Source organism: Lagopus muta, chromosome 15 (assembly GCF_023343835.1).
Source record: "Lagopus muta isolate bLagMut1 chromosome 15, bLagMut1 primary, whole genome shotgun sequence".
Classification (NCBI taxonomy): Eukaryota; Metazoa; Chordata; class Aves; order Galliformes; family Phasianidae; genus Lagopus; species Lagopus muta.
Window position 1 is genome coordinate 6,556,585 of NC_064447.1, and position 20,360 is coordinate 6,576,944.

The 20,360-nt window shown below is 39.9% G+C and overlaps 1 protein-coding gene across 4 annotated transcripts in view; it reads right to left on the bottom strand.

Annotated features, from left to right (window-relative positions):
* The window catches only part of OTOA (otoancorin), a 37,561-nt gene extending 19,772 nt beyond the window's left edge, over positions 1-17,789 (bottom strand). Inside the window, exons 1-19 of one of the 4 annotated variants that reach the window (XM_048961969.1) lie at positions 15,921-17,134; positions 15,549-15,577; positions 15,432-15,462; positions 15,312-15,339; positions 14,396-14,483; positions 12,821-12,952; positions 11,263-11,498; positions 10,924-11,027; positions 9,243-9,349; positions 8,674-8,813; positions 6,503-6,626; positions 5,924-6,139; positions 5,235-5,402; positions 4,788-4,928; positions 4,127-4,182; positions 3,789-3,906; positions 3,254-3,327; positions 2,906-3,041; positions 850-1,040 (exon numbers count right to left, since the gene is read on the bottom strand). In XM_048961969.1, the coding sequence (XP_048817926.1) occupies positions 850-1,040; positions 2,906-3,041; positions 3,254-3,327; positions 3,789-3,906; positions 4,127-4,182; positions 4,788-4,928; positions 5,235-5,402; positions 5,924-6,139; positions 6,503-6,626; positions 8,674-8,813; positions 9,243-9,349; positions 10,924-11,027; positions 11,263-11,498; positions 12,821-12,952; positions 14,396-14,483; positions 15,312-15,339; positions 15,432-15,462; positions 15,549-15,577; positions 15,921-15,999 (2,198 nt within the window). In that variant the 5' untranslated portion in view covers positions 16,000-17,134. Of the gene's footprint in view, positions 1-849; positions 1,041-2,905; positions 3,042-3,253; positions 3,328-3,788; positions 3,907-4,126; positions 4,183-4,787; positions 4,929-5,234; positions 5,403-5,923; positions 6,140-6,502; positions 6,627-8,673; positions 8,814-9,242; positions 9,350-10,923; positions 11,028-11,262; positions 11,499-12,820; positions 12,953-14,395; positions 17,135-17,601 lie in introns of those variants that run through there. The other 3 variants (XM_048961968.1, XM_048961966.1, XM_048961965.1) reach the window with 3 other exon arrangements.
* Positions 17,790-20,360: the final 2,571 nt, after the last annotated feature.

Below are 20,360 nucleotides of genomic sequence, written 5' to 3' on the forward strand. Positions count from 1 at the left end.
TCTGCAGAAGGTAGCAGTGTAACCAGCCTGTTAGAAGTCTGTGTTCTCTTGGAAAACTTATTGCCCTGCCAGGAGAACATCTGACCAGACATTTATTATTTTAATAATGAAATGAATAATGATACATCGTGCTCAATAATACTCCATTCATTCAAATGAATCTGTATCAAGATTGATGCAGGGACAGCATCTGTTGGAAAATACAGCGCCAACATCACCAGAAAAATCCTGACAACTAGGAGGAAGCTGAATGAGCAACTAAAATTACTGGAAGCACCAGTGACAGACTTTGGGACTAAAGGGATGCTTAGAAACTAAGTGGTTAGTCTTAGCCTTCAGAAGCAAGATATCTCTAAGAGAGCATGCAAAAGAGAAACTTCACATTCTTGCCAGAGAACAGCTTTGCTTTTTGCATGACTGATACAGCAATGTAGTTCAAACCAGCCTCCTAATCTGAGTCATTAACAATATCTAACACACTCTTTCTTCTGTTGCTTCAATATATCCCCGTTTCTTCCTCTGGCGCTCTTCAATTGCCACAGGTGCCTGCAATCATCTTTTTCTTCTCAAACCAGTGTGCAAGTGTGAGAATTCTTCAGTTCCCTGTGCCATACTTCACCAGTCACCCCCAACTCTTACCACACCAGAGGTTCTTACTGCCTGCCCTTCCTCAACCATTATGCTTTCTCTCTTTTTTCCTCCGGGATTTAACTTATCCAGGATGTCCCTTGGGCTGTAGTTCGTTCTGCAGTTATCACATTACACGCTTAAACAGAAATGTCATTCTCGTGAGCAGAGAGCACTGCCTTAACTGTCAGCAGAAGCAAGGTACTCCACCTAATACCTTACCCATATAACTCGAGGAGCTTGTATTTAATTTCAGTTTTCTGTTCGTGGCTGAGCTGTCGGCAGAGTTTGAATTGATGAAGGGCTGTTGCCATTGCCTTCAGGGACATTCTGCCATGCAGGAAAGCTGGAGGTAAGTGGCAGATTAGATTTCCAAGTAGGTCAACATCATATTCATCAGCAATGGAGCCATTCTGAAACAAGAATTTACTTTGTTGACTGAGCTAATCTTGGCTCTTGTCCTGTATCACTCAGCTGCATCACAACACATTTAAGCTTGGTGACCCTTTAAGGAACAAAGACTCTGTAGTCTGCATCAGCAACTTAATCTACAGTTTCTGTTGAAGCCATATTATACTTCTTGCTCTTACCACAACTGGTGATATTTAGTACACATTTGTTAAGCTCTAGTGCATTTTTTATTTCATATTGAACCACACATAAAAAATAATGTAAAATGCCTGCCACAGGCTCCAGGTGAGCATTCAGCAAGTGCAGAATCAGTGCAGTTCTGCCTGCCAGGAGAGTCCTCCCATGGCCCTGTGGGGCCACAAGCTCTTGTCACCACAAAACTTCACAGAGTTTCTCTAGCCAAAAGAATGCAGGGCTGGTTCATGTGTGCAAGGACATGAATACTCAAAGCTGAATCAAAAAGTAGCTTTCCTTAAAAAAAATGAGCAGAAATCACAAAATCTTCCTGGTACAACTGCCTCTGCCACATGCAGCTCTGAAGGAGTGGCAATTGTTGGAGCAAGAGGGAATAATTGCAGCTACAAATGGGTTGGCAGGGTCAGGCTGTTCCATCCACTTCACTGTGGTCAAAGACATTTCCTGAGAATACTTTGTAATGCACAGAGGCAAAGAAAAATGTTTCCTTAGGCAGATAACAACAAAATCAAAACAGTGCATGAAGAAAATATAAGAATACAAACAGGAAAGTAAAAAAAACTTAGGCAAACGGTGACTGACATCTCTGTATGAAATGCAGTGCAGCAGTAAGTGCAAGCAGAACCACAGGATGGCTGATTCTGGATGAGCTCTAGAGATTGCCTGGTCCAAACCCTGAGCTCAGTGCAGACCAGCTACAGCCAGTTGCCTGTGGCCTCACTGGGTTTTGCACATCTCCAAGCATGGAGGCTCCCGTGAGCAACCTGTCCCAGTGATCAAACACCCTCACAGTAACAAAAGCCTTTGCTTTATATTTACTTGGGATTTCCCGTATTTCAGTTTGTGCTCCTGTAATCTTATATTGGTAAGATCCCACCTGAGCCTTCTCTTCTCCAGACCAAATTACAGACAGAGGCATTATTTTGATCTACATGAAAAATACATGAACTCTCACTGCAGAGCTGTTTCAAAAGCAACATAGCTCTGGCATAACAGGGATCTTTGAACTCTTACAGACACCAGGCTTCTGTTACGAATAAATTAGGAGCTTGGTAAAACTGCATATCACTGCCTATAGGTCAGTACAATCCAGAAAACCACACATTGTTTGCTGTACTTTAAACAAACACAATAACTGAGTATTAGGATTCAGCTCTACTGGTATTTCCAGTGAGTTATTTTAAAATAGTTCTTTAAAATATTAAAATTAAGTGTGCATTTTTTCCAGTATTTCTAGGCAGCAAACCGAATTTGGAACCCTGTACAAAGAAGTAAACACAGTTCATCCTAAGCAAGAAAAGCATCTATGTTGAAACATGAAGATTTTCAGAGTTCCTTTAAGTGATGCTACAGTCTTAAATTGCTGCTGCTTGTGATGGTGAAGAAATTGCCATGCTGCGTTACTGCCTATTGGCCTGCCAGGGCCATCAGCTACAGTTTCACTGCACCAATACAGAGCAGGAGAGCCACTGTATCCATCTGATGTCTATCTACAGGACACCATGAGCATCCTTGTGTACCCTGGAGACTACAAGCAGGCAGTATGACTTTGTGATTCACCGTATGACAATAAACAAAGAGAAAACTAATCAGCCACTCTCACTGAGTTTGGAATTTTCAGCAGGTTCTGTGCAGCTCCCCCTCCACCACTGACTCACATAACTGTGCCTACCAAGCATTCCTGCACTTTCTGCAGCACAGCTTCTTTTTTGTGAAAGCTTGGACTCAAGAGATCCATCTCAGTCTTCCCAAGGCTTTCAATGAATGGGACACACAGAGGGCCTGAAATGTACTCCAGGTACTCAATCCTGCAAAAGAATTAGAATGGTCTCAGAATGCAAACCTGACCATCAGATGCCAATATCCAAACCCATAACATCAGTGGAGACAGAAAACCTCAGAGATGAGTCTGAACTTCAAAAATTATAAATTGTAGTTTATAAAAGAAGTGCTCAGAAGAACAACTCAAAACGTACTGCTACAGATGTGGGAACTAAAGATACAGTAAGATGCAACTTACGGAAGCACCAAGAAGAAGAAGGGAGGAATAGACGCGTTGGAGACTTTCCAAAACTTCCAAGCCAAACAATTAACCTAAAAGCAACAAAAATTAAGATCTTAAGTATTTGTTATTTTTGAGGAAAAACGGAAATACAGCTTGTAAATTAGCATACAGAAAACTGTGTGTGTTATCTTCAGACGTTTCGAGTTTACTTTCTGCAGAAATCAGAGATGAAGCATTCTATGTTTGGGCGGATGAGAGTGCTAGTATTTTTCCAAAAGCTATTTATATATGTCCAAACAGATTACTTATAGATTAGCAAGTTGGAATGACTGTAAAAACTTCTTGCAATTCTTAAGTACCAAATGAAATTGCCAAAATGAAGTATGATAACGAACAAATTAATGCATACAAGATTTAAATGAAATATGGTAACAGACAAGTTCACATGTACAAGATTTGGAAAAAAATCTGACAAAAGATCAAATTCCAGTTTACTTGCAGTCTGGATATTGAGTACCCTTATGCACACAAAGTCTTTTTCAGGTTTTACCTGATATGGGGAAAGCAGATGAAGATTATTTTTGAAGACTTCAAAATGGTTTAAAAAAGAGTCTGTGCCCATACTTTCAATCAGCTGACAAGTCACTCCTTTCAGAAGCTGTCCTGTACTGATAGGGAAAGCAAAGTTCAATCCTTTCAGTATTTTTAGCAGGATGTAGTCCTTACTCCCCACAACCAAAGGTTTAGTTTCTATGACTACCTCTCTTTTTTTGTAATCTAAAGGCTATCAAAACTTAAATAAATAAACAAACATAAAATAGTACAAAAGAGCCACATGAAGTTTACCTTAAAGTTGCTCTGGTAACAGAACTAGACTATTATCCATACCTTAGGAGGTCAACAGAAGAACTTTTCTTAGACAGTAACTCATACAGATACAAGGCCTGAAATAAAAGCCACCACATTTAAAGTAAAACTTCAGTAACACAGCCCAAAGATACAAACACCACTGCAAGGTTTCTGTATGGTTAATGCTATCAGGTAACGCTATCTAAAGACCTTTGCCATGTCCAGAATGGTCAATCACAAGGTTTGGTACCCAGTGGTGAACCTACTCTTCACATCAGTGACCTGCACTGTGGGATGATGTTAAACACATTCCTGGCACATGGCCGTGGAATAATGAAGGTTTGAAGAGAGGTTTGGAGGTCACGTTGTCTAACCTTCCATATCTGGACAGAGCCGAAGGACTGGCTGTGCATGCAGGCATCTGGTACACAGTACTGGAAAGAAACTTAATGCATCAGTCAGAATCTTGAAGATGTCTAAACTGTGCACATTAACACTTTCCTTTTCACAACATTGTCTCAGAAACCTGCCTTGGCTCTAAGTGACTGCTGGCTGCTTACATGAAAACATGTTTGGGGCAGTTCCTTTCTTCTGCCTCTTTTCTTTCAACACATATGTACTACAACACTTTTCCTGTTCTCCCATCATACTAAATTGCAGTGGAATGGAAAATTCATTGTTATTGTTTTTTTCTTTTTACCTGGCTGCTTCTTAGCTCTTTTTCTTTCATCATTGAAGAATTATATCCATTCTCCTTCCATAAATCAGAAAGAGATATTTCTCTAAAGAAAGCTCCTTGTATATCTGTGACCAGTGAAGAAAAATCTGTAGATGAAGCTATCTAAAAAGTGTGAGAGACAAATACATGACACTTCAGAACTGATGCTTAGATTTACAGGATTTGTCTTTCTATTCTGTGTAATAAGAGAGTACAAAAGAAAAACGTCAGGATTAAAAAAGCCTTGGAAGTAAGTCAGACAGAACCTTCAGAACACACTTAGTACTAAAAAAAACTCAACAAAACACTAGAAATATTGACCAGTGAGCTTGTTCCAAGTCTCAGTAACATTTTAAATCACACTCCACATATCTGGTTATTGTGCTTTTGTGCAGAACCAATCTGGTACGCACTGCAGTTTGTAATTACCTTCCTGAGGATCCCCTGCTGTTGTGCAGGAGATAAGTCTGATGAGTACTGGGATGTCGTGCCTCGAATGACCTGAGAAAGCTCTTTTGGGTTCATTCTGTAGAATGACTCAGTGCTAATACCAGTCACCAGTGCACCCATTTGGCTAACATTATAAAATGATAAAACCTGCAGAGATAACAGAGCAAACAAAGTCTTCTGGATTGTGCATAAAATACTTATTTAAAATCAAACATTACTAAACCAAAACGATTTTTTTTGAGTACTTAATACTTTTTCTTGCCCAGAGATGCACTTGCTGCAGACGTCTTTCGATTCGGACAAGACAGTTCTGAGGAAACTGTCCCATTTGTTCCCTGAGGTTCCTTTTTTTGGAAATCTCAGAGAGGACCCTGACTCATTACAGTATGTTAGAATATCCAGATCGGGATTATGCAAATTCTGCTGTGTGGGGCAGTGATACAAACAAAATAATATATACAATTGCCAATTGCAAATATGCATTCTCCCAACTACCAGAGTGTTATATTACTTCAGGAATGGTTTTCTTTGATTTAAACAAATTTTTCAGACCACTCACAGTCCTAGAAGTCTCATACCAGCCCTAAACTTTTCAAAATTTACAGTTACTGGGAGGAAAAAGCCACTCTGCTTTCAAAAACAAGATAAGAAGGCTGTATCAGAGGTACCTTTCCGTAAGAGAGATATTTACTGGATAAAATCATAACTTGACTTCTTGCCCACCCAGAGACTTGGTTTAGTGTTGCAATAGCATTATGCACTGCTTCAGGTGACAAAGATTCCAGCTGGCCTGAAGTCAGCCCAACCACAGCATCTGACAGCGATCCAAGGGTATCGTTCAATGTCTGGTTCTGCATGGCAATATTCAGGAGCTGAGATTTAAGCTAAAGCAAACAAACAAAAAATAAACAGATGGGAAACAAATCTGCCAAGAACCAATTTCCAATTACCACCCAAAACTTCAACTGGAGTTTTTGGAATAGACACTGGCAAGCAATTAGTGACCACACACTTCATTAAAATCCCAAAGTAGAACAACAGTGTCAAAGAAATATGGAAGAAACAGAACAAGAAAAGCATGAGTACAGTGAGGAAAAGAAAAAAGCTTTTATATTTTGCATTATACACTCAAGAACTATTTCATTATTTCTTAGATCCAAGTAATATTTCTCTCTTATCTTTCTGAATTCAAGAAGAAAGTCCTTTCCCAATCCTGACAACATAGTAAGAGGAAGTACAGTACCCACCTTCTGAACCTTGGCCTGGAAACCTTTTAATTGATTGCATTTAATCATCTGATGAAGTAAAGCCCGGGCCACAGCGGCATCCATCTGTTCCATGTCATCATAAAAGCAAACCAACAAACCTAGCCTATATGGAAGAAATACATTAGCTGGCTTCTGAGATAACAGCTGTCACTCCCAAGAAAGTGAAGTACAGTATGGTATACCCTATGTGCTCAAAACTTGAGTGATCTGTTTGTCATTAATGCTTTAAAGCAGCAGGTCTAAAACTCCACATGGCCTTAAATTTGGAAATGAGGACATACAATATTCTCTGTATTCATCTGAACTCCACTCAGATTGATTGTGCTGTAAAAAAATTTAAGTTTCACAGTTCCGTTTGACCATGCCTGGATTTTCCCAGCTACCAGATTCCACTGCCTTTGGCAGAACTGGCAGTTATCTCTGCCTGGAAAAGGACAGAGGCCTATTAGGAAGTCTTGAAGCGGCTCCCCGAGTTCTGATCCAGGTTTAGCAAGTATTTTGTTCTCCATTTCAAATCCTGCTTGGATTTCACTTGTAACATTAATATGGTGGAGCAGCAGCAAGAGCATTGCATTATAGTCTCTCTGTAGTTTCAGGCTTAAACAAAGCCTGCTGCATTTCCCATCAAACAGTTCTTTATCCCTACAGCAGGGCCTTGGCTGAATTCAGAGCAGTACTGTGGCTCACTGTCTCAGTTGTGCCAGCACAGCAAAGGTGTGGCATGCAGCACCATCACAAAGATGGTAAAAATCTGCTGTGTGCATAACCTCTGCTTTTAGTTCCTTTAGTCCCTCAGCAACAACCAGCTTATGATAATGATATAACTACCTACCACTTTAGCAGCCCATCTAAATTCTTGGGACGTCATCAAACTAACACACAAATCAAAGAAACATCTATAACTGCACTTTTATACCAAATAATTACCTCCTGATGCATTATTCCATAACCACCAAGAGCTCTTCATCTCCTCTGGGATTAGCAGCAATGAATAATGCTGCTTCTTAAAAGTAAAAATGCATTTAAACAGTCAGAGTGGTTAAAATGAGTAATATAAAGTAAGTGTGTTGTGAAAATTGAATATGTTAAGGATTATGGAGCATGGTATTTCTCTCACTGATTAGAATCTGGCACCTTTCATGAGTGGTAAAATCACTTTTAAGATTTTTAACATTGAAATCTAGAGTGTGGGCATAATTCTGTCACTTACATCCCCAGCAATCAACAGTACTTCACAGAAGTCAATGAGTTACATTGCAATAATGACAGAAGCTCCAAAGCCACATTCTTCATTAGTTTAAAACTCGGAAGCATTCTCTGAGGAAAGTACAAATAACTCCAGACAGTGGTGTCTCAGGACTAAATACATCCACTTACAGGACAGTGTAAATGTAAATGTAGAACACAGTACTTTCCTGCAGGTAGCTCTTGCTCACTACATATTTATGAATAAAAGCAAGATGCATATATATATATATATATACACAAATATATATATATTTAATTGTTAAAGTCAGTCAGTTCAGTGCTGATTTGACAGCCCTACAAGTGCAGGTTTCCGCTTGCACACATCAAGTCACAAGCTCCTAACCATAACTCATCTCTGCTGTGCAAGACTACCTGCAAAGAAGACAGCAGGATGGGTTTTAGACCTCTCCACTTTGTGACCACTCTGTTGACATTATCAGCTGGACGCCTCCTGCAGCCCTGATTGACATGAGCTAAATTTTTTCCTTAAGTCCTAACCATAATGTGATTTGTACAACACACTTCTCTTTTCTGTAATTCAAACAGCTAACAGGGCTTGTGTCCTGCTCTCCCAGTTTGTTTAGCTGCTGTACTGTACAGCTTGATGGAGCTTTGATTGGGTCCCACACACACTGCTGTAGTCCTCTTACTACTGACAACTCCTCACTACAGAGCCAGAGACGAAGCATCAGCTAATTAGGCACACCTCCAAAATTCATAAAGCGGCAGTTCTTCACTGTTGCTAACCAGGGCTGGATTTCAGCCTGTATTTTTCTGCTGGAAGAAAAAAGCTATGCCAGATCAACAGTCTCATCAGCTACTCATTGCTTAGGCTCTCCTCAGTTCTCTCCTTATCTATTCATTCTCCCCATACACAGCAAGAAAAAAACCATCAGTCTTGCCTGTAGACAGTTGAAGTGTTTCTCACATCAAATCCCGATGAGTTTATTCTGTCCAGGAAGGCTTGTGCAAGCTCTGGTGTGATATCATACACTGTGTCCAACTGCTTTGTTGCATTGTCGTAGCTAATGAATAGTCTTATCTGATCAGTGCAAACAAAGTCATTCATCAGGATTAGGGAATGACTGCATCTACTAAAACGTTTGACACTATAAATTAATTGACTCAATGTATGCTTTACAGAAAGAAAGAAGATTTGGATAATACAGTATTTTTGAAGGTAACACTGCTGAACTGTCAAATAATTTGAGGGTCTTCTATCATTGGTCCTTTCAATACAAATCACAGAAGCCTGATACAGAAAAATAACTACAGAAAAATATCACTGATCAGTCCTTCTGAATTAGGTAAGAGAGGAATAATTGGTTGACAATGAATTTAAATTCACGTCATCTTTAAGAAATTAAAAATACATAAATTCCTCTTTCACGTTTAAGTTTGCATTTTGTTTACACCTGTTGTAGATGACATCATTTGACAGTGATACATCCAATGACACTCTTCTACTTACTTCACTGAGACTAATTTTCAGAATTTCTTCCAAAGGCAGATGGACCATGTATCTTCCTAAAATCCATAAGTTTTCTGCACTGACCCATGAAGCTGATTCATTGAAATCTGTTTTCAACAAATAGACAGTTACGACAATGTTTGGAAAGTCGTTGTTTTCCAATACTATCATGCCCACTATGTTACTATTGGTAAACGATCACAAAATAGCTGCAAATCAGAAAAATCCTTTGCAGACAGAGTCAGCTCCCCTCCATTAGCTCTTAGCACCACATTTTTAAGAACTCATTCACTTTTTAATGAAACTGAAATAGTACTGCAAATGTCTCAAATTTTCTCGTATGAAGACAATCTTTTATGTTGTAGAAGCGAAATGGATTAAGTACAGGACTGGCAAAATTATACGAATAGTATTAAGTATGAAGCAACATTTTTTAAACTTAGGTTTTCCTGATCAAATATATTATTTGTATTCAAATCAGGAAGGCATAATATTTTGTAACTCTTGATGTATCTTACATATTATTACTGATAATATCACTTATTTCTGTAATATGCAATAACAACAATACAGAAAATTAATAATTATTCATATACTCGTGTGGAAAAAGGTTAGCAAAAATGCAAAATACTGCCTAATATTTAATAAATGTCATTTATCTGGTAACATTCTCAAAAAGTATTTTAAATGAAATCAGGATCCCTGAGTAAATAAATAAAGTATTTACAGACCACAACATGATAATAATATTAATAATATGGTAATAACATAATAATATGGTAATATGAGCTAGAAAGACAGTGTTTTCCCAAAGTGTCCTAACTTGACTACTCAGCATGATATCATATCTTCCCCACACCTGCACTGCTTTGCACGTGAAAGAGCAACAGAAGAGAGGCCTGGCAGCTCCCAGTCCCTCCTGAGCTGGGTGATCTTTCATTAACTGAGGGCTCACTGATGTTCCAGGCATGATGCCTGATGCTGTGGGATCTTCCCAGGATTGCTGAGCACCATCAGGTGAGTCCTGCCCATGACAGAACGCATCACAGCAGAGTGGTGATTTTCCCCTCTATGACTTTACACGTTATGCAGATATTTTGAGGTAGTTGTGGTCCCAGGAGCCAGATGTTGCTACACTGAAACGAGGGGGCACTTTGCCTTTCATTTCCAGAGGAACAGGAAGAATATACAGTGGGATGTTCAGTGAGAAGCAGATATGGCTTTGATATGTTGGCATTACAGCCCTCTCGTGGAGCATCCCCTGCACTGTCCCAGTGTGGCATGTAAGATATATTAGTCAGGCAAACAGACATAGGAAAATGCATACAATTGGATTGGCTTTTTTTTCTTTAAATAATAGGCTCTCAGACAGGTCTATTCTAGTCTCAGCAGGAGTTCAGAAGTAAACAGTACATATCCTATTTAAATCTTAGAGAAGGGATTTGGGAACAGAGGCTTTGAGTACAACTCTGAGCAGAAGAGGTGAACAACAAGCATCTCTGGGGAGCTATTTGCTGTGATTAACAAATCTAAGCTTATTGCAGTCCACAGCAAAGGCATTGCAGAGAGCTACTCATAACAGTCCTGTGTTAAACATAAGAAACAACACAATACAAGAGACAAGTCTTTTGTTGACTGTTTTTCTCTTATAAGCAAGAAGAACAGGTAGTGCATAACATACCACTTCTGTTATAGGGTTTTTGTAGAATCTCCTTCATCCAGCCATACAGAGCTTTCTGTGTATTTGCTGAGGTTTTGTCATAGAGGTCCTTAAATACAGTTGATCTAAGTGACACAGTGGCATATTAATTCACTAATGAATAAGCAAAGAAAAAAATACCCAAAAGACACATGGGCAAATGTTTTTAAGAAACAGCAAGATAAAAGAGGAAAGCTACAGCTGATACAATAGTGAGACCAGTAATCTACTAGTGAGAATAGTAATCTTATTCTAAGTGTACATATCCAGAAGAAATGCTACATAGTGCTAATTGTGATGATTGGAAAATAAATGGCTCACAAGTTTCTGAAAGCATCTTCCTGCAAATCATTTGGGAGACTCCCAACGACATCAGGTTGGAGATAATTCACCGCTGACATTCGCAAAATCTGGCTTAGGATATCTACACAGTCCATAGCCCTCAGAGCCAGAAAGCATTTCTCCAGTGTTATAAGAAACAAGGTTCTGTTCACTCCTGGAATTTGGAAAATTCTCTCCCGAGTCTTTTCCCAATCAAGGATAACATTTCCAATTTCCTGCAAACAACACAGGGTTAAAATTATGTCTTTTCTGATTAATTCCATAAACTGTTCATTTTGAAGCCTTATAGAAAGCACTCCACAAACAATATGGTGCTATTCTCATGAAAAATAGCTGCAAAACACTGCCTGGTTGTGTTTCTCCAGATAATTCCTGTTTGATGTTGGCTATGGACCAGCTTGAATCTTTATACAAAATCAAAATGAAAAACAGAAAAAGCCAAATGGCTCAAGTTACAGCACGTACTCTCACGAAGGAGTTAGTTACTTGGAAAAATGAACAGATGCTGGAATAGAATGAGTATTATTTCATATGTAATTTAGAATGTAGGCAACTCTGGAACGGATCTTTTCCCATGCAGTATTTCGTCAGCTGTTATTACAAACACCCCCTTCAAGACACCAGGCAACATCAAAGAAACAAGCGCAGGTAAAAGCCAGTCTGGCAGGGGACAGAGCATTGGTTGTTCCTTCTCAGATGTCAACGTCCCTAGGACAGCAAGGTCAGAGCTGATAGTCCCAGGCCTGGTTATTTGTTACTGTAATTATTACTCCTCTCAGAAGAACTACATCCATCACTTGAGAAGACAAAATTCACCGCTTATTGACAGGGCTTATGCTCTATGCTCCTCCTCCCAGTACAGGCTATACACCCATCTGGTGTGCTTCAGCAACAGAAGCTGCACCGCTGTTCCTCCAGAATTGCTCTCTGCATTGCACAGAGTTTGTCCTGGGCAGTTACCTCACATGGCTGGGGAAATGCTCTGCCTTTGTTCCAGGTTAATCTGCACCCTGCAGTGATGCACATGCTGGAAGCCTGCAGGGAGGATGCAAAGTGCTGTCATGCACCAGGATACATCCTCACTGAGTGGCACTCGCTGGATTTGAGTGAAACATATAAGGTGTGTCACCCATATAACACAGCACAAAGGCAAGAAAAAACATCATGCTGCTTCTCCTCCAAATTGCCTAATTATTTGCTTGTATGGTGCTTGAACAGGATAATTAATTTCACCTTCTTCAGTCATCTTGCCTCTTTCTTGCCAACGTGAAGAAACAGAAACTCAAAGAGAACAAGTGGTCCTACCCACCTCACAGAACTGTTCTCTGGACACACATCTTTCTCCAGTGAGTAGACAGAAAATCCAGACTTGGGGCTGACACCCAACCTTTAGACACCAACCCCCCAAAAGGGGCTCCTGCAATCTGCTCCAAGCCAGCCAAGCAACAGCACAACGTGCATTGTGAGAGCCCAAGTCTGGTCCTTTTCCTTTTATCTAAGTTTTGGGAACAGCTCTATTTCTCATGCAGAGACTTACAAGATAGTCCTTTCTGCTGTTGAAAAGATACTTCATTGCAGTCTGGAACTGCTGTTGATCAAGTTGTTGAAATGCAGACAGCAGATGCCTGGGCTGGTATAAAAGGTTCTTCAAGTAACTCTGTATGGATGTCTGAAGTATTAAAAAAATATGCATTATATACATAAAATTCATGGTACCCACTAGATGCATCTTTTACTCTCTGAAAATCTCCACATAAGGAGGGACAAGCGTTCAGCTTTCTGTTCTGCCCATGTTGTCAGTGACCAGAATAACTACAATCAAAACAAAATGGCAACAAAAATAATCTAAGTACAATGCTGGAAAACAATAGCTTTTAAAGCCTATGACTGGTATCATGAGCAAGTTCTCTTCAGTGAGACATGTAACAAAAATACTCTGTTTTTCCCTTCATAAAAACAAGTATACTAATGTTTTCCTGTTTCATGGCAGAGCTGCACAAATAAACTCTTTGAAGAGCTCTAAACATCAGGTACTGTGGGCATAAAATTATTACTTAAAAAAGGAAGGAAATGTGCAATTAGACAGGAGGCGAAGTCTGCACCAGGTCATAAAGCAAAACTACCCTTTCTCACATCAAACTGCATTAGCAGCTAACAACCTCATGCCTGTTTTAAAACTCCAAGGGGAATTCTAGCATAGCAACAGAAAACAGGTTCATTAGCACTAGACTGGAGAAAATCCCTTCTAATTCCCACCAGAATTATTTCAGAATTGGTTAGGAATTTAAGTTGACACTGCTTTGTTGCCTTTGCATTGCCACCACCACCTATTAACACAGTTAGGTCTTTGTTGTCCAGGGAGTTCAGGGCTGATTACAGCCTTAAAATGTTAATAAAACTCATCTGTGCAAATGAATTCTAAAGACACTGAGAGCAAACAGAAAGAAGTAGGGTCAGATTTGTAAGAGTGTGGCAGCAAAAAGGGGTTTGAGGAACTGCAGGGCTGTGGGCTGTGGGTCACATGTTAGATGCTCTCAGAGTGCAGGCAGGGAGGACTCTAGATTTGGGTCAGTGGCTGCAGTTCCACTTCAGTTGGTGAGGTTGTTGGATTTGACTCCTCACCAGTCATCATGGCATAGGGTAAAGGAAACCAGCTTTTTTCTATGTTACTTCCCCAGAGACAATTTTAAAAAGCTATCTCAGAGGAGCCTTATAAGATGAAAGCATTTTTTTAGGATGCTCTGGAGCCTCTCATTCCATCTGAAGTAATGCAAACTACAGCCACAGTCAAAATCTTGAAACAATCTCCCATTTTATGGCGAAAAAGCGCGTGCCTATACTCAGTTCAGGAACAAACAGGAAACGCCAAATTTTTGCTTACCATCAGAAGAGATAAAAAGAACCTTATTGTTTAATCCTTGCATAATGTTGCAATCTTTAGGGGCAAAAAAAAAAAAAAAAAAAAAGGTACTCATATTTCCTACATCTCTGCTACACTGCAGAGCTATTAATTACTTCTCTTATTGACAACCTAACTTTGGCTACAGAACTGAGTAGCTTATTTTAATTCCTTTTTAAATAAAAATGTCAGTGCATTTTGAATGACACAAACCTGTAGGCTGAGAAGAGTAAACTTAACCTCTCGGGCATGGAAATATGCCATGACTTTTGTAACCATATCTGCTGTCCATACATTAGAACTGCAAGAGAAAACAGGACCAAAAGTGCCAGCAAAATAATATAGCATATAAAATAGCTGATTTAGTCAAGACAGTAAGAGAAGCAAACACTATCAGTAACAACTAAACTACACAAGTAATCTTGGCCTAATCAGATTAACAGCCAACATACTGAATGCAATGAATAGTTAGAAGAGAAATCTATTAGGAATGTGTTGGTTTTTTTTTTCTAAATCCATTTCCCCTCCCTAATAATATCAATTTTCTGACATGCTGCCTGGCATGAGATGAGCTGTGTGGTGGCTCCTCGTAATACCTCTTCTGATCTGCTTATCCAAAGTAAGGATGAGGACTAACTTCTACTGCCTTTTCCCCAGCAGTGTTATTAATGTCAGTGTTTCTTCTTTACACACCCAGATTTTCTCAAAATACACCAGGGTGGAATTGAGGCTTTTATTCTCTTCCATATTTAGACAAAATTGGCAATAATTACAAAGTCACCAAGAGCTGGAGGAAGAGGGATGGATGGAGGGTGAAGCAGGACTGGAAACTGACTGCACACTGGAACTGCACCAGTAAGAAGCCATTCTGAAATACATGAACTAAGTTAATTATCAAGATTTTTGAAAACATGCATTCAGATTCTCAGCCTCAACCTCTGCTTGCTTTTTGCTTTATCATGAAAAAACAGCTTTTTCCTCATTAGGACAAAATATTCCTCACAGCAGATCTAGACCAAAGTAAGCAGGTAGCAATTTCATAATGTTTCAGCTTTTGTGGAAATGAAACAGATCAGACGTGAAGTGCACGATGATACTGACAATCAAGATGGTGAGAGTAATACATTACCTCTGAAAATGAAGAACATCGAGGAGAGCTACATGTAAAAAATGGAACGAAAGAGTTACAGCGAGATACTGAGTTTTAATTCCTTTTAGCAACGTAAATGGGAACAATTTTGCACATTACCATTTAGGTATTTCCCAGTCACTACTTCCTCCTTCAGAAAAAAAATAAAGATGTGTGATCAGTTATTTTCAGATTATATTATAAATGTTATTAGAGAGACCAAGTAAAAATACTAACCGCAGCTTTGTGTAACAGTGGAGGCAAATCTGTAAAAGATCATCATGTTACTAAAAGGTGATGGACAGTTTACCATTCAGTTGCTGTACAAAAATGTTTCTCGTGCAGCTACCACAACTATATACACACAATTTACAGTCACACATTACTGCAGCTTTGATTAAATGTACTTACAGAAGGACGCTGAAAATAAAAAGCTATTAAATAATAAGTAATTCTGTCTAAATTCTTTGGTATAGTCCTTGAGGCCATGAGAGCAGAGAATAGCCTCCTACTTACTAAACAGCACTGAATCTACTTTGAATCTACTTACTAAACACAGCTTTTTCCATCACACAGAATACATTCCTGACATAGGATTTTTAGTCTTACCTTCAGAATTCTGACTGTGAGTAATCTCAGCAGGATTCATTAATATCAATAAGAAACACATCTTCAGAAGTCTGAGCATTTCTTCTAGTGTTTATTAGATTCAGAAGATATTTGGATTGAAAAAGAAAATAAAAAGAGCAGTCAAAAGGCAGCATTCGCCCCAAAGTTCCATTGCTGTAAGTCAGAGCCAGTCTAAGCTACCAAGTGCAGGCTGAGATCAGAATAATCTGCAAGTGCTTGCTCCCAAGCTTTCAATTTAGATCTTTTTCCAGGCTGGAGACACACTTTATGCAAATACAAGTCCACCGGGTGTGTGTGTGCAGCCAGGGATTGCTTTCCCCCCTTTTCAGTAAATACTTTTTCCTTCCTTGCTGCCCTTTGGTAAGCCACATTCCAACTAAATATGACTTAAATGCCATTTAGCAATAACAAACAAACAAAAAACTGAACTTTTAAGCTCGGGTAAAATAGAAAAGAAATAGAGAGACTGAAAAATGAAACTCCAACCAGTCTTTCAGCCTTCTTTAGCTCATGGAGTTGCCTGCACGACCACTGCAGCTCTGCTCTGCCCTGCACTGGGCCTGGCCTTCAGCATCAGTGCGGGGTGCCCCAGGCAGGGGGGAAGAGCCCTCCCTTTCCTTCATTTCAAGGGCTTAACTGCACCCTGCTTACTTTCCCCATTTCTTTTTGTTGCTGAATTTGGATCTGTGCTTCAACACTCCCCTTCCCCCTCACCGTTGTTTTACTTTCCCTGGATTGAATTACAGATTTGAACATTTGATAATTAGAAATGCTTTTTGCAGACTGTTCAGTCTCACCTATCTGCTAGGTACTGTTTTACAAGAACACCTGTCAACAGCCTCTAGCAATATCTCAGCCTAATGCAAATACATAACTCCAGCCTTGTAACAGGAGTGACTCAAAGTGATGGACGACAACACACCGAAACACTGTGCTTTAGGAAGCCAGGCCCCATCCTTTCTTTGCACACACTGAAGACCTTTTCAACTACTCCTCTGGGAGTGCTGTACTACATCTCTCTCATTCAGATGTATCTGGTTTCTCAGACAATGAACTTTCTTGTATTTGTTTCTGCTATTGCCCTATTAATTTTGCAGTAAGGTTTGATTACTCTGCACGGTTTAAATCATGCTATCAATGTCAATCCTGACTTTTTTATTCCAACTCATTCACTTTGATCACAGAGAGTATTTTAATTAAGGCATACCAAATTAATATATAAGGAGATTAAATGCTAAGAGAAGTTCTCTTCTATCCTGACTAATTGCCATGGACAACTAGCAGGTGCGTAAAGGATTTGCAGAGAAATAGCCCTGCTTGATAAGAATCTGTGAGATTAGGTATTTCCTTTGTTGCTGAAACCAGTCCATTTGCAGAAGTTCCCTGGAGCTTTTGGGCAACCCTGAATCAGCCTGTAGCTCTGCAGCTTCCACCCAGCATCCCTCTGCAGAGTTTTCTTTGCAGTGTGGCAGCACACGCTATGAGCAGATCTCCAAGACATCTCTTGCTGGGCTCTCAGGTTATGAGGAGCTTGCAGATTGCTCCTGCTCTCGCTCCCAAAACACACGCTCTTACATGTCAAGAAATCCTAGACACTTTATCACCCACCTCTTCGATGCAGCCAGTACCTTATCTGAAGCCTGATAACCAGAAAACTAACCTCATAATCAGAAGTCTTGCTGATAACCTCATGCACGAGTGCCTTTTCTCCCCCTCGCAGCCAAGCTCTCAGTATCTCCACAAAAAAGCCCCAACGTGGGAACACTCAGGGGGTTCAGGCTGCAGAAGGAAGGAGGGAAGAAAGGGGAGGGCAGAGAAGAGAGTTGCTGAGTTCTTGTAGCATCAGTGGGGACAGCCAAGCACTTTACCTGCTTCTGCCACGTCTCCTTCCCCACACTCCACAGTGTAAGGAGCTGGTGGTGGCAGCCAGGACCCCTGAGAGGAGGGCAGGGACTGCCCTGCAGCTTCAGGTGCCTACCCAGCCTTCAGAGGGGAGGGGAAAGGTCCTGCTGTGGGAACTCAAGAGGGTGAGAGACTCCTACAGCAGGCAGCAGAGGCATCTTATCCTGAGATGGAGAGTTTTCAATAGGATGTATGAGGACAACAAACTGGGACAGGCTGGTATGGCCCGGTACCTCCCACCTCCCCATGCTGAGCTCCTGGCAGCAGAGCTGGAACTGACTGTACCTGGGGCCACCCAGCCAAGGGGGCTGTGGCTTCTGTGAGATGAATCTCTGCCAGATTTCTGCTGAAAGCTCCTGACTAAACCATGCTTTTGCACTGTGTCTTTTCTCCTGTGATGCAACACATCCAGTGCTACCCTGACAGAACAGACAGTTCAATTATTCTCCAAGGCAAAGTACTGCTCATTGTATCACTAAGAATTGACTTACACATCACCATCCTCACAGCAGGACAGGGATAGCAGAGGAACAGAAAATCCAGGGATAAAGTATCAGGACATTAAACTGGCCACACTTGTCCCCTTGGATGAAATCTCAAATAATTTCAGGGAATTTAAATGACAACTGAACTCAAAATGGTTTCTTTGCATGGGATGTGGAAGCATTTTGCTGCACATTGATAGTCTCATGGGGTCATAGAACACAAAGAAGTCCCTGAGAAGTAGGGGTATAGGTACCATCCCTCAGGGATGCTCTGCACAACAGGTCTAAGGGGGTTTCTGAGGATAAGTACCAAATGCATAAAATACTTTGGGTTTACCTTAAAACAGAGCAAGGGCAATTGTGCATATTTTCTGCCTAGGTTATTGTCTCTACAGGACAAAGCTACTAAGCATTCTTATCCTGCTGTGTGACTGTGTACTTAACAGCTACATTACAGAAAGGAAACAAGGCAAAACTATCAGAGAATATTAAGAACAGGATTGCAGTGCTGTGATTAATATCTACGCTCAATATATTTGTGGTGCTTTAACTTTAGCTATATTGTGTGTCGTTTTAACAACAAAGCTAACACGACCACACAAATGTGTGTGTGACAAGTGTCTCAAGATACCTTGACAGTTAGTAAACAAGGAAGTTGTCACAGAGCTTCCAATGCTCCCCAAAACTGGGAGTACTTATGGCCGTCTGAAGACCAACACTGACTCCTGCAAGGCTCAGTCTTTTAGACTTTAATTTTACTCTGGTTACAGATTTTCCCTGTCACCACTCACATTTCAGTGCTTCAGTTTTGCATCTCAACTGGCACAATACTTGTTTAAATTGAGTAAACTAAATAGGCAATAAAAATACTTTTACATTGTATCTTCTGACTCAAAACATCCCAAAGCTATTACAAACAATTGTTTTAAATTACAAAACTAAAAGATATGAAAGATATGCATAGTCTCCCATGTGATTATAACCTGTGAGAGCAAAACTTTCAAGTGCCATTTAACCATTTAAGAATTTGCTAAATGAAGCTAAATTCATTGCACAAGAACCTATTTTCCCATTACTAAATAGGTCCAAATAAAGCAAAAGGAAAGGAAAGGATTCATTCTAAAGCATATAGAGTTCATTTTTCCAACAGAGAAGTTTCACTGCATGCTGTGCTGAAATTCAGTAACAGATGCTGAAATCATAATAATGCTGAGCCTGAATTAGTGCTGGAAAAAAATCCCCACCAGTGAAAGCTCTCACCCCTTAATACAGAACACTTAATCTTTCACAAAGACTAAGAATAAAAGGCTATTAACTTTGCAAGAGAAATCACTAAACATCGGGAAAAGGAAGTCAAAGATAAATTTAAAAAGACAAGCTGAAACATCATACCTGGCATGAGATCACCAACTGTTAAATAAATATCTTGTTGATACTTGAAAAGCAAAAGATAAGTCAGTTCTTGCTTCACTTACCAGCTGATCTACATGCTGAAGTTTCCCTGCTGTCTTACAACACTTACATCCCAAGCAAGACAAGACATAGGCCTGCCACTTCTGTACTGCTTCCTGGTGTTGCTGTTTGTAGTTTTAAAGGAAGGTTTTATCCCAGCTGCCAGAAACTAGCCATTTTAAGGGGGTTTTAAAAAGAAGGCATGTTAAAACAAATACTTTGTGTTCCTGGAGGAAAAAAAAAAGTTCCAAGCTATTTAAACCTTTGAAATTGGGTCCCCTGAGGTCAAAGGCTCAGAGGCAGTTTGACTTAGAAAACGCCTGCAAGAAAGTGCCTGCAAATTCTTTAAACTTATGGGAACAATTCACTTTGAAAGTTTATTATCAAATCCATCAGTTTAAAGTGTAGTTCTGGCAAGCTCTACCACAACCTCTTTAGCTGGAAAATGGCATATGCAAAAGCAATGAGTATTTATGAGGCACTGCGAAGAACATGAAAGAAACCCAACCAAAAGTGATACAGTTTTTGTGGACTGTTATCCCTTTAAGCAATACTTAAATACTGTTTTAATGAACTCAAG